The following is a 15,105-nucleotide window of genomic DNA, read 5'->3' on the forward strand; positions in this document are numbered from 1 at the left end:
TGGGCGATCTCTAAGAAATTGACGGGTTTCTTACAGACATTCTTGCTGCTAGGTCATCTCATGCCAAACTTTTTATATCGACTGTTAAATATTCCTATTAATCTGTATTGTTATTTGTAATCTTATGTAGTAAATTCTTGTTATTGTCATTTGTTGCAATATATATTGAAGTATATTTTCTTTATTGTCATTTGTTGCAATATATATATATTGAAATATACTTTCGTCCTCAGCTTTGATTTTTTTTTTTATACGAGTGCATAGTATTCTTTGCAAGTTTGCCATGTAAGTATACCCCCCCTTTTGACTTGTTACAAAACAAGGTTTGGTTGTAATGAATGTTAATAGTAATGTAAGGAATGTATAAACTCAGCAAAGCAGGCATGTACCCGCACCTACACACGGACACACAAACACACGTGCAATACACACATATATATATATATGTGTGTGTGTATTTATGTCTGTGTATAGAATCTACTGGTCACTTTTTACCAGATACGTATGTGATTGTAATAGCCACAATACCCTCTTGACGTGACCTCGTTGTGATTTCTCGGGGTGCGGGTTCGATTCCTGCTACCGGATATCAGAATTCCTTCATAAATGTTGCGTTTGGATCTAAGGCATTGTAGTGACAAGTGTATCCGAAACATGTGAAGAATTCGAGAAGTTAAGGGGGCATTGGGGCTAGTACAGTTATTTATATATATATATATATATATATATATATATATATATATATATATATATATATATATATATATATATGTGTGTGTGTGTGTGTATTGTGTGTGTAAGCGTACGTGCGCGCGGATGCCAAGTTTTATATATACATACTATTAAAAATCGCATTTGTTTGTCTGGCTCCGTGTATTCATATTCCTGCTTTCGTATTTCAGTTGCAACATAAGCATCGTCGTACTTGGGAAAAATTTATATGTTGGCAAAAAAGTCACATATTTTCATCTTCAGAATATGTAGGTCCTGTCTAGTTTTCAAAACGTTTCGAGAAATTATGCCCAAAATCAAGGAAATTATTTACATTTAGGCAGACTTCTTCAGAAGCAGAGAAATATTTTTCTTATAGATTAAAGCTCTAGTTATTACCTAAATTTCAAATATAATTGAGGAGTTAATATACAGATTTATGGTGATTGTGCTTTATAGTTGGGAAATCCCCTCAAACCTACAAGGAAAGGTGTATTACCTTCAGTTCGACTGAGGTGTCTGGGGAAAGTTCTCCAAGCAGACCTGATACAGAGGTATTTTCGCTAAAACCGTCAATTTTTCTTCCCGGTTTATTTTTAATGGAAAATCTTGTTGCACCTGAGAGTGGGTGTGAGCCTTTGTTTATTTATGGGTTAAGGCTTTTCACCGGAGAGTTTCTTGACATTTCACATATGCCCAGTGGAAGTCGCCAACCACAAGAGTCAACTGCCTAGGTCAGAATCTGGCAGCCTTTGCCTACCTAGCAAGAAGAAGCAGGAAAGCCGTCACATAAAAAGGGAAAGCCACTTTATCGCGCGCCTTCTTCCTTGCAGTGGCCGAGCTTGCCCGTCTCAGTTCTTTGCAATAAAAAAGGTAAAATAAAAAAACATGGTGGGGCGGGGTAGAGAGAGAGGGAGAGAGAGAGAGAGGAGCGACTTGATAAGATGCTTCCCTTAAAGGTTCTCCGGGATCTTTTTCAGACGGGGACGAGCGAGGCTTCGTAAATAATGACGAATGTTGTCTTGTTCTCTTTTGGTAGGCTTGGATAAAACAAAAGTTTTTTTTCTTTTTTCCCTTTTTTTACCCGCAAGGCTTAGGTAGGTTTTCCGTTTTCAGTGTTTATGTCTTGTGTTGAGCTCACCGTCTTCGGTTTTGTATTTTTTTACTAATTCTTGTATTTTATTTTTGTACTCATTGCAAGGTCGCTCTGTGTATTAATTTAATATTTCTGATGAACTGATATGCCTTATTCTGATATCAAATACACGTGTAATGTCTTCACGACTCATAATTCATTAGGTCGCCCTTACCTATCATGCCATTTCGGATCCCCGTCTTCGACTGATTTTGGCGTATCTTTGTGTATTCATACATCCATATATCTAATACGTTCTCCTCTTGCGTATTTTATTATAGACCCCTCCTCATCCCCATTCGAAGGTATATTTAGTCTCTGGCTTATACAACTGAAGGAACCAAGGGATGGAGAAGGCGCATTCATTATTCAGCACAGAGTGTGGTTGTAAGTTTCTATATTTGGCTGAATCCAGATGACGGGGAACTCTTGGAGGGCGCTTGCATCGAGAGAGAGAGAGAGAGAGAGAGAGAGAGAGAGAGAGAGAGAGAGAGAGAGAGAGAGAGAGACGGATGAGCATGATGATGATGATGCTCGGATTAGGAGTTGAAGGAGCAACCAAAAGGGAGGAGGAGATGATGGTGAGGATGACGAAGGAAAGACGAATGGCGTTGTGTGTGTGTGTGTGTGTGTGTGAGAGAGAGAGAGAGAGAGAGAGAGAGAGAGAGACTGTTTTGTCCTTTACAGTGCTTGTAACGTAAGCGCATGCGCGTATGAGATGCTCCCCGTTAAGCAATAGCAGTCAGTAACTCGAGTAATCTGTTTTCTGTTTAATGTGTTACGCTCGTGTATATTTGACTTGAGCGATGATTTGACAAGGGGCTTCTTGTCTGTTCTTTTTTTCCGGATGAGCAAAAAATTGTGTAAAATGTATTTCTTCCAAAGGACTTAAAGGGTGCCGGTTACAATAATTGCCTGCCAGTGTCCGTCCTTCCACGTTCTATAATGCTGATGAAAACTTAAATTTTCAACCGTTATATGAAAACCTTGGATAAAAACTCTTTGTTCTTGGTAGTTAGCATATCTGATTAAAATTTTGGAAGCTCTGAACTTGACTTTATTCACTGCTTTAAAAGTGATCGACTGCAGAGCATTGTTGTAGAAGATGATGTTTTGAGCTTAGACCTGCATGTTTAGGGTTCCATAGGATAGTATTTTTGGAGATGTCATTGTTTTAGTCTTTATTTGTGGTAGTTATTCTTCGCCCGATATGCAAATTTGAGTGGCTTTACTTTCACTGTCTTGGCCAGCGGTAGTTGCAAATTAAGAGTAAAGCAACAAAGTTCCCACTGCCCTATAGAACACAATACGCTTTAGGTCTGTGCTCACTGAAACTCTGTCAACGACAGTGAAGCAGGTCACTTGAAGTCTGTGAAGCAGGCCAAGTAAATCATTCTCTCCAAAACGTAAATTTTAAATCTATTCGCACAAACACAGAAATCATAGTTAACCCGTCAAATGCGGGAAAATTCACATCAAATTTAATACGCAGTTAGATCTAAACATGCATAACAATTATCTGTTGCCTGTGTGCATTTGGCTGTTAGGAAGCAAGTACCTGGAAATGCCCTGAGAGGAGATCAGCAAGTGAATGCTGCAATGCTGCTCTTTGGAGCGGACAAAGTACCAACAATCATTAATTGATGCTTTTATAAGGTGGCTACTCTTATGCGGAGGATCCAGGTGAAGGGTCAGAGTCACTGGCAACTCGCTTCCACCCCCATCAGGTGAAATGCTGCATCCTAGGTTCGATTAGATTATGTTAAGTCAGGATGTATCCTTTTTAATTGATCATGGGTGTTTAAAGTACACTCGGTGTCCAGACCACTTTCGTTCCGACTGGCAGTTCAGGATTTACATCATTATTTTAGTCCCTCTAAATATTTATTTCGACACATCTCTGTTCAACCAAGAGGGTCTCATGCATCCCATTGTTAGGAGAATACCAGTGCAATAGGGACTTCCCACTGCAAGGGTAAGCCCGTACAGGGGCAAAACAGGGGAGCATCTTCTGACATCAGCCCAAAACTCTGAGGGTTGAGCATGGGACTAATACCCGTAAATTGTTCATAAAACTAAAATCTTTATGAAACTTGGTGTAGGCCTTATTGGGTTTGCTGCAAACAGCAGTTGGTTTAGTTTCAAAAGCATTTTCTTAAGAAATGAGGAGAACCCATCTGAACTTTCCATCTCAGCTGCATGGGTTGCTGGGGTCTTCTGAATCTTTTAGGTCACTTGAGTCAAAAACAAATTTTTAGTGAGAAGTGGTTCAGGAAGACAGGTATTAGAATGAGAGAACGTCGCCTGAAGACTAACAAAATTTGTAGGTCGTATGAAGTAGCTTTGATTTGTCGTCAGGGCTGGTTAGTACTTTCCTATTGTTAGCTACTAAGACATAGATAGTAGAAAAACCTGATCCAAATATGAAAGATTTTTAAAGGGTCCGCCAAAGATAATGCAGTTATTTATTCTTGTTTGGTTATCAGAAGATTATAATTTATTCGGCTGGAATGCAAATTCTGTTTGCTTCACAGGGACTCAAAGTGGTTTTGTTAGTTCAGCTAGGACCAATTATATTATTGTAATCCGAATTATGTCAAACCAGAATTTCAATATTTCTAAGATATTTTTCCTTGGGGGGGATTGGCGGGGGAAGCTGGAACGAAGACGTTTGAATTCAATTTTGGTAAGATGCGGCTTAACAGCGCTAGAAGCGTTTCTTTCGTTCAACTTCTAGAAATCTTTTCCTTCTCTTTTCTTTGTTTCCATGAGGCTTGAGGTAAATAAGAGCACTAGTTTCCTAACATGTCTTCTTTTAAAAATCTAATTTCTGTTGACCTTGGTATGTCCCTTTATCAATTTACAGCGTTTTTGCCAACAAACTGACGGCCGTCACACAAGAGTCTTGCAATCTTCTTTTGTTATGGTTAAACGCCTCCAAGAGTAATCTTAGGTGAAGGAAGTCTCTTCACATATTTTGCAAAAAATCACTTTCAAAGGTTTTTATAAATAATTACCACTGCATTATAACCTCAGGTTTTTCTCTCTTGCACCGACTTTTACCAGATTATAAAGTCAGTTTACCGGTTTATTTTTCCTTCTTGCTGCCGTTTCCTTCACTACTCGATGCACGCTTTTCGGAGAAAGTTCAGAGTAATTTCATACATCAATCTGTCCATATTTTTTCAAAATCCAAATGTCTTTCGAAAATTTCTGCTTGAACCTTCAGTCTGATATTTTCTGCTATACTAACAAGATTACAGAGAACATTACCTTGCAGCGGTTACATTTTGTTTTAAGACAATAGTTAAAAATTTTACTGCTCTGCGTATGTTTTTTCCTTTCAGCTCCGACGGTAATCACATCTTTTGTCTGCGCGATCTTTATTATTTAATTAGAATATAATTCCTCCAAAACTCTGCCTCAAGAATACGTGAGTAGTAAGAGCCTCCATTAAAGATGTCAAAAACTCCGGCAGAAGATGATAAAAAAAACTACATATTGTTTTCTTGTTTTACAGTCATCATTGTGATAATCGAGAATTTTATTTTTAACCACCTGCTTCTGTTTAGCAACAAATAAAGCCAACAGAGAGATGTGGAAGTGGGATCTAGTGTCGGTTCCATCTTTTAAAGCAACTTCATCCTTTGCTTGACTTCAAACTTGACTTCTTGGAAAAGGTTTGTTTCCACTTCTGAGACTTCCTCCCATGTGATGAACTGAATTATAGATCTTGTGACTTCAAAATAAACGTTATGTATCTTGTGAAGCAGATTTGACTCAGCACATGAAATGTTCATTTCTAAAGCTTGTTACGTTTTTGTTGTCCTTGCCTTACGGACGTGCCTCCTTCTCTGTCAGGCCTTATGAACCTTATGCTTCGTGATAAGAATAAAGAAGGGCTCCAGTTTTAGATGACATTAGTTGCTCTTGCCGTAAAAGCTGTGGTTCTCCCTCTTTCTTGTTTCTGCAGTCTTGCGATGCAAAATCTCAAGTAACATTCAACAAAATCTCGTGTAGAGTTATTGGTTGGGTATTGTTAACTTTTGTGATGCCTTGAAATTTCTCGGTGAAGACAGGTCTTGACAAATTAAAATTCAATTTAGATGTCATACTTTATTTCTTGCTAATTATAAACACGTTCTCGTTCTCTTTCATTTTGATGCTTATCTGTTGTGTGCTTGCGGTAGAACTGTACGTGCGTAACCTAACGTAAGTTGGTATTTATATCAGTAAACTTTGCATGTGGTTTGTGTTGTTTATAAAAGTTTCCTTCGAATTCTGTCTCCCATGACCCTTGTTGGAATGTTATTGTTTATTTCATTGGTCAGTCACTCTCCATGATTTCCTTGTCACCGTAAAAGACAGGTCTAAATTTATTTAAGGGAAGGAAAATGGGTTATTTTTTTCATACTGACGTTCAGTATGTAAGAGTATGCGAGTACATTCTGTAAAGGGTGTATTCGTGTACTGAAAATACTGCAAACCCTCGAAGTGTGCTAACCGTTTGCGGAAAATGGAACCAGTTCATTCTCTGAACGATGGAATTTTTCGATGAAATTTACGAATCTTGTAGTTTTCGCCGCACTCGCATTATTGCTCTCGATAGCACTTTTCTTGAAAATGTGAGCGCCGCAGCTTAAATGTACGGACAAAACTTTTGTCAGAGTTTCCAAAGCAAAAGGATTCATTGGCAGATCCATGAATCAGCTCATTTGTTTTTTTTTTTTATCTGGCAATAAGTTTGTTAGTTCTTTGCTGTGCTCGTATGTAAAACTGTTCCGACAGTTTAATGTACATTTCAATGTGATTATTTTTCTCCGTCAGTTGCTAGTTCCTCCCTCTTCCTATTAAGAAGAGTTTGTCTCATCCTTGGCAGTTATTCCCTTGCAGTTATTCCCACCCTCCACTCCTGTCCCAGTTCCCCTTCAGGCATGAGCTAGAGAAGGACGGTAAGCTGCCCTTCCCGTCAAAGCTTCGCAAAAAAAAAAAAAGACTCGGCGTATCGACTTCTTACGTTGAAGGGGGTCGTCGCATTTCTCCGGACAGGGCGTTGGGCCACTTCGACAGGAGCCTTAATTAATTTGCCAGCGATCCATCTTGTCTAGGGTTCGTTATGTGCAGTTAGTCAACGGACGCTGTCTTTGTTTCGTCCGCCTTTCTCTAGAGATGTCGCTCATGGTCCTGTTCACGCGCCTTCTGCAGTGTATGGAGTTAAGAAATCCTGCCTTCTTAATGTTTTGCGGTAGTTCACGGAAAGCGAGTTTTCTTCGCTTTTCAGTTATTCAGATTTCTTTTTCCTATTTATGTTTAGCTCCTATTCACCTCCGTGCATGATTCCTGGTACTTGCAGAGTGCTTGTTTGATTATTGCTATGTTAATCATTCAAATGGATTTTATTCTATTTCTGTATTTGAGTCTTGTCAAAACAAAATTCCCGAGAGTCTTTTCTAAAATAGCGAAGAGAAAGGTTGTGTCAGTAGAGGTAGTTAGAAGCCGAGCGACGCAGGAGACTCTTGGGTTCTCGTGTTCGTCCTGAAGATGGGTCAAGTGAGACGGAGGGGAAGAAGAAGAAGAAGAAGAGGAAGACCAGAGAAGAGGAGGAGGAGGAGGAGGAAGAGCTGAAGGAAGAAGTGAGGGTCGTTGGGGGATGGGTTGTAAAGGAGGAGAGGATTGGCGGGCCATTGGGGAGGGGGACAGGGGAGAGGCATGAGAGCAACAGCACCAGGAGCAATAGATAAGATGGAAGCGGCGTGGTTGAGAGTTACGAGGGAGGGAAGGAAGGGAAGGGGTGGGGAGGAGGGGAGGGGATGGGGGCCAGAGGAGTATCAGAGGAGAGACACAGGTAGGAGGCAGGCGGGTAGGTCGGTAGGTGAGGTTAAGGTAAGGGAAATGTAGGGTAGGGAACGAAGTAGGCGAAGGAAAGCAGCATCGATAATTTTGGTGAGTGGGTAGGGATGGGTAGTGGGGACGGGGATGAGGGGGCGGGGGGGAAGGACAGAGTGCAGGTCTATCTAGCGACGAGCGGCCTCAAGGATCGATGGTGGACGCTGTTACCGACCGCTGGCCGTCACGCGCCCTACCGACACATCCGTCACTGTCCCTCGACGCCGCAGCGGCTGCGGCTGCCGCCACCGTCGCTGGCAGACTCTTCGACGACGACGACGACGACGGAGTCTTTCTTCCTCCGACTTTTCATCCTGAATTCACCGATCAAAGAGTTACATTAAAAAAGAAATCGCCGTCAAGGTGGATTTTTTAAAACCAAATTTTCTGTGACTTCCTGAATACAAAAGTAATCCTCGCGAAGAAGAAAATCTAACTTCTTGGCCATTTCGGTTTCAGCAAGCAAGGCAGGGTCATATGTTGGCATCACATATTCGTGATTTCGTCTTTCTTTCCTTCACAACTAAACATGAATGATGTCCAGTATTCCTTCACAATATACATACAGATTATATTGAAAAGAAATGTCAAATTTGAATAGAAATGACGTATTTAGAAGTCCACGTGAGGCTTTATCCATGTATGACTGCATTAAAAAAAAATTCATGACGTTTAACTGTTCGTAAACAGTAATGTTTCCGTCGGTCGACATGTTTTGGGAAAAGTTTAATGAAATATCAGGCCACCTGCAATTGGTTATGCGTCGTTCACAATTTGCATTGTAAAGTTTTTTGCTCTTTTATGGAATGGCTTCATTTTTTCGGCGCCGGGGCCGTGTTTTTGTTAGAACTTGACTAATTAAAGGTCGTAATATCTATCTGTTTATACACACTATATATATATATACATATATAAATATAACTGTGTGTGTCTGAGTGTATGAATGCGTGCGCGTGCGTGCGTGGAAGTGTGTTGGGCATTTAAGTCTAAATATTAATGTTCATAGTTTAATATTTAATATAACCTTATAAATTCTGCTCTTTAGGCCAATTGAATCTATATGCTTTTAATGTACATAGCCATAATGTAATACGTGGTGCTTAGACTGTACTTAGCGACAGTTTCAAGCGATAATAATTCTTCTAACGTGTTCCATGAAAATATCAATCAAACTGTGTCGTCTATCAACATTATTGCGTTTTCAGATTACTTCAAACTCATCCTGCAGAGACCCCGTAATTCAAAACTCAAAATATGGTGTCGATTTTGCAAGTACTTTATGCTGCGATGCCTGTTTCATAAGCCCTGGAATCTCGGAGGGATCGAATCCAAGGCAGTTCTCCCGATAGTGACCCAGCCCTTCCCTCTGCTTGAGATCCTCTTTTTCTCTTCCTGAAGAATATCACTGATTGAGTGATTTATGAAATTCAGGCTGTCAAGCCAAGCACTGGGGCACTTTCGGTCATTCAGCGCTGAAAACAGAAAATGGAGACGAAGTCCAAGAATCTAAGGTGGAACTGAGACACTCCTCAGTCACACTAAGAAGTAATAGTTGGAGGTGTTGGACAGCAAGATTGAATAAAGGAAGCGGGGAAGGAGGTCAAGTGAAAGGCTAAAAAAGTGATGCAGCTAGGGGACGAAGGGACTCTGCAAATGCCCTCTAGTACTGTCAACAGTGCATTACATGAAGTGCACTGACGGCATTATCCCCGTAAGTCAGGCTTGTAACACCTGCCAGGTTACCACTTCGTACATATTTTGCCCTTCTGGCCGGTCCTGTGAGGATAGCTATGCTTTTTAGCTGGTGGTCTGGTTACATTACCCATTGTAAAATCACCCATTGTAACAGCAGTCATTTTCTTATTGCTCGGTTCATTGACCTCATATTTTGGTGTGCAGTCACTTTAGAACTCTCTCTCGTCCCACTTTTTCCAAGAGAAGAGTCAGTCACTACCATCTGAGTTAAGCTCCTCTGCTTTTATTTCCTCCATTTTCCTCTTGCCATCAGGCATAGGTTAGACGATGACATCAGATTTTCACAAAAGTGATATTTATGTTATTTTATACTGTTTGTAATTGTAATGATGTAATTCTTATATGTTTATGTATCTGTTCGGAGAGAGAGAGAGAGAGAGAGAGAGAGAGAGAGAGAGAGAGAGAGAGAAACTTGACTCAGTGAGATTAGGAAATAATGTCTAGGTTGCTCTGAAGTTAGACTAAGTGAAATTCAATCACGACAGTGGTAACGAAAAACTCTTGAAATAACATGTATTCGTCAAAATATAAAAGGAAAAAACTCGAATTCTTAACATCACGACCTTTTTGACTAAGCAATTAAGGTTAATGTTGTTGTCAGCAAGCGTTTTACGTGTCAGTAAGCATGATGTTGTTTTACGAGCAAAATCGAGGAACAACCTGCTGCTACTGCCATGTCTACAGTACATACTGGGTTGCCCTGTTATCTGTTTAACAGATAAGCTACACATGGATGTTGCGTACCGCCCAAAGGCTGCTTCTACTTTCACAGTTAATCACTGGTTAGTGGTTTGAGCTCAGAAATACTTAACCGAATTGCTGAATAACGATGAATAATAGACTTGGTTATGGGTGTTGTCTGGCTCTCTACCCAAGTGCTTTTTATTTTTCTGTAAAAGAAAACTATTGAGATGGCTTTGTTTATCCGTCCGCACTTTTTCTGTCCGCCCTCGGATCTTAAAAACTACTGAGGCTAGAGGGCTGCAAACTGGTATGTTGATCATCCACCCTTCAATCATCAAACATACCAAATTGCAGCCGTCTAGCCTCTGTAGTTTTTATTTTATTTAAGGTTAAATTTAGCCACAATCGTACTTTTGGCACCGCTATATAGGTACCAACAGCATAGACCACCACCGGACAGTGGCTGAGTTTCATGGGTCGCGGCTAAGATTTCCATGGACTGTGGCTGAGTTTCAAGGGCCGCGACTAAGAGTTTCATGGGCCGTGGCTGAAAGTTTCTTACAGCATTATACGCTGTACAGAAAACTCGGTTGCGCCGAAGAAACATTTTACTTGTTTAGTTATGGCATGGAATGTATGCCATTAGAAAATTCAAAATATCTTTGTCATTACTTTGTAGACAAATGCAAAGAATTTCTGGCTAGTTCCAAGGAACATATTTTTCGCTTTGTGTTGCTTAAGGCAAACCATTCTAAGGAGTTTAAAATTTTAACATAGTTTAATATTTTGTTTGGTGTAGTATTTAAACAAGACTATTTAACAAGACAGTTTGTAATTGTTGGTGTGCCTGACAGTAATGAAATAGTAATCTTAATTTTAATAACTTTGTCTCTTAGGTGACTCAGTGCTTTAATTTCCTGTTTGATAGAACTGTCTTCTCTAACCAAACTTTACTGCTAATCTTCGAGATGAACCCTGCTTGGAAGCGTATGGCAATCTTCCTTACAAACTGCTGTAGTTCCACAAGGTCTACTTATTCTCGTTGTAGGTGACCACCTGGGTGACTGCCTCTTAATATCCAAATCGATATGAAGTAATTCCTGGTAAACATAAAAGATTTCGGGAATGTTTGCGAGTACGTGAAGGTCACTTTGTGTTTATTCTTTCTCTTATCTAATGAAACGGTCAGTAAACACTCCCTTCCGCTGGAGTAGGGTGATTTTCGGCTTGGCCACAGCACGTTTCCTGTTTAGCAAGGCAGGCCTCTTATCAAAAATGACTTATAATCAATATGGTGAGCTGTTTGGAAATTTGGAAATCTTTGGCAGCTGCCCTTTCCTAGTTGTATCACTTGTTTTATATAATTATGCTCATGTAGGCCATGAAGTAGATGCCTGCCTCGTCCATTGCCCCGAAGTGACGTGTGGCGAGTTTCTTGGTAGTTGCAAAGGGTAGCAAGAATGCTATAGCCATTTGATGGCCGAGTCGGTTGAGCTTCAGACTGTCACACGATGGGCCGGAGTTCAATTCCCGCGGCCGGCTGATGAAGAGTTAGAGGAATTTATTTCTGGTGATAGAAATTCATTTCTCGCTATAATGAGGTTCGGATTCCACAATAAGCTGTAGGTCCCGTTGCTAAGTAACCAATTGGTTCTTAGCCACGTAAAATAAGTCTAATCCTTCGGGCCAGCCCTAGGAGAGCTATTAATCAGCTCAGTGGTCTGGTAAAACTAAGGTATGCTTTGTAAAGCAGGAATGCTATGTATCATACATTAAACTCACTGACCAAGAATTCATTTTTAAGTGTCCGATAAAAGGGCTCAGCACTTGCCCCAAATATTCATTCATATTTGTTCTACTGAAATGCTGTGGCGAAGGTTGTTTACTAAATTATGCTTCCATGCATTCGTTGATGTTTATGTCACTGTTGATGTAGTTGTGGGTAGTTTTAATTCTGAGTTGTTTACTAAACTTTGGGTGTTCAAGTTATACCAGATACCAAATGAAGTTTGTATCTCATCTTCCTTATATTTTCATTTTTTCGTGTTTGCATATAGTGCTTTTCATAGTTTATCTTTGTCAAAGATAAATATTTGCGTTGCAACTTCTCGGATATCTATTATGATTTAATTGCGGTATTAATAGTTTACTTACTGCACTTGAGATTGGGAATTAGACATCAATGAATTTTAACTCTCTCTCTCTCTCTCTCTCTCTCTCTCTCTCTCTCTCTCTCTCTCTCTCTCTCTCGGGATTACATAAAGTGCCTTTCAGGATGACTTGGGATTAATTTGATTTTCCTATTACTCAGGTCGTTACATAAAGACGGTGATGGCACGCTCTCCTTTTCTCTTTTCTTGCCATCTTTTTCTGGTCTACGGGAGAATGAGCTAAAAGCTTCCGGTGTCCGAGGTACTTTCTTTCTCTGGCGAAATCGTTGGCTCTTGAAGTAGAACATAACATGGCGTTCGGGAGCGCTGGAAGAGGGAGGTGACTTCTTGATGTTGGAGGGCTTCGTAGAGACACACCGCCTCGCCCTTTCCCCCTTCTCTTCCTTCCCTTCCCTTCTCCCATCCCCTTCCTTCTGCTGGCTTTCGAACACCCGTCCTCCAGCCTTTCCTGCCTCCCCTCTCCTCCCCTCCCCTGCCCTTTCCCCCTTTGCAACAGACGTCGTCGTCGTCGTCGGTGTCATCGTCGTATCCCAGCCCGGCCCCCACCCCCTCGTCTCTTCCTTCTCTTACTCCTGCTCCTCCACCTCCTCCTCCTCCTCCTCTCATCCCTCTTTAGTCCCTCGGCCCTCTTGAGACGTTTTCAGGTATACACACAGAATACTCTGCAGCAACGGCGATACAGCCTCTCTCTCTCTCTCTCTCTCTCTCTCTCTCTCTCTCTCTCTCTCTCTCAGACGCTTATCCCAGCAAAGTGGAGAGGGGAAAAAAATGAAAAACCATGTCTCGTCTACCATACTGAGAAAAGGTCCTCGGTCGGGTTGTAAGTTCTCTCTGAAAATGAGCGTCTCATTCTTTGGTCACCGTTTCATAAGACTTCGCGCCTTGTAGACTGAGCCTCACAGTCACTCTCGACAATTACAGTTAAGACAAGATGAAAGAGATCAGCTGTGCACGGGTCCACTTCTGTGTTACAGAACGGCTTTCTTATATTTTATTTTTCATTCATTTTTATGGTAAAGTTACTGAGTCGGATATGACCCCCTATTAAGGTCATGTGAAAGAAATGAGATTTAACGGCATTTCCTTCCTACTTTATGTCAAACGTTACACGAAAATATGAAGCGGAGGGGAAGGCTGTTTCACACGATTGACTCTGTTTTGGTGATTTCCACATAATATCAATGTTTCTTTATAGCAGATGTGGTCTACGCGACTGCTTTTGTTCCGCAGTCTTTCCGAAATTTTGTACGTGAGTTACCTGTATTTGTGGATGTCCCCAGCTTTGCACATATACAAGTATGCGTGTGTATATTCTTATGTAACTAGCTGATATATATATATATATATATATATATATATATATATATATATATATATATATATATATATATATATATATGTATGTATGTATGTGTGTGTATAATATATATATAAATATATATATTTATTTATATATATGTTTGTGTGTATGTGTGTGTACAACTGTTGAACCTTTTCGATTGTCTAATAATTCTAATAGCATTTGAAGTTATTAAGTGTTATTAATTAAATTAGTGCAGCAAAGACAGAGCAGTACTGTCACATAAGGACATATTATATAAGGCCATTATTATTATTATTATTATTATTATTATTATTATTATTATTATTATTATTCCAAGCCTTTCCCCTATGGCGTTGACCTAAACTGTGTATTCTTCGCGTACATAAAGATCAAAATACAAAAAGGAGCAAATGAAAACGAAACCCTATCACTCAGCCGTAATTAATCTCGGTGACAAGTGCGCTCCTCATAGATTACACGTCAAATATTAAATTTGACAGGGGAAATACACCAGCGCTTATCCTTTCTTTGCTTTCTTTTTTCGAAAGTGGACCATTTGCCTCATCGTGGTTCTCAGTATTAACTCCAACTCTCCTTTATATAAATATGCGGATGTATGTATGTACATTTGTTGACATATGCGTGCGCGCTCGCACGCACACATACACAGATACAAACACACATATATATATCTATACTGTATATGTATATGTAATATATATATGTACAGCAATACTGTATATATATGCACACATACATACATACATACATACATACATACATACATACATACATACACGTTGTAACGTTTTAGAGCTTAGTCCGTCTTTGCTGAGGCTTAAATCCCTGGATTTCACACCTCCTCCAACTGAGTGGTCATCCTGTGATATCCGGCATCTTAAGACGGTATACAGTACTCATTCCGTGCATTGATTTGAAATTTTATTTGGTAATACCTTGAAAAGTTGCGGAGGTTAGTCATTTACAGTTTCTTTGCACGAAGGTCTCTTCAAAACGTAACATAACAAAACGTATAATTTTCCATAGGTCGAAAAGTATTGCTCTTTTAAGGATTAATGAACATCCCCTCCTGCTGTTTCCGACCATCTTAGTTTGCTTTCTCCCAATTTGAAAAGGGGCGCTAAATATAATCTTTCCGCAACTTGTATTGCTCAATCGAAAAGATTTTGTATGATATTGTTATAGAGCGATGGTGGCGCGGATCTTCGGAAGGCAAGTTATCGCCAAGTCAAGGATATTATCAAGTTCTTCCCTTTAACAAAGGCTTGCAAAAATTGTAGTTCAAACCGAAAACGTGACAACTATCAGAAAAAGAATTTTTCCATTTTTTTATGTGCTTGTGAAATGATCTAGGATGCTCACTATTATTATTATTATTATTATTATTATTATTATTATTATTATTATTATTATTATTA

At 39.9% G+C, this 15,105-nt stretch overlaps 2 protein-coding genes across 8 annotated transcripts in view; one reads left to right on the plus strand and one right to left on the minus strand.

The window, feature by feature from the left end:
* Positions 1-15,105, plus strand: part of LOC136840608 (uncharacterized) — a 776,063-nt gene that overhangs the window by 688,285 nt on the left and 72,673 nt on the right. The gene's annotated exons all lie outside the window — the stretch shown is intronic.
* LOC136841057 (uncharacterized) lies at positions 12,562-12,948 on the minus strand. Its single transcript, XM_067108112.1, has one exon. It carries the CDS (start codon positions 12,946-12,948, stop codon positions 12,562-12,564), a length of 387 nt encoding a protein of 128 aa, XP_066964213.1.

Source organism: Macrobrachium rosenbergii, chromosome 8 (assembly GCF_040412425.1).
Source record: "Macrobrachium rosenbergii isolate ZJJX-2024 chromosome 8, ASM4041242v1, whole genome shotgun sequence".
NCBI classification, from domain to species: domain Eukaryota; kingdom Metazoa; phylum Arthropoda; class Malacostraca; order Decapoda; family Palaemonidae; genus Macrobrachium; species Macrobrachium rosenbergii.

What these genes read in the sequence shown, in the direction of transcription:
- LOC136841057 (XM_067108112.1), bottom strand. Translation starts at nt 12,948, where the DNA reads ATGAGAGGAGGAGGAGGAGGAGGTGGAGGAGCAGGAGTAAGAGAAGGA.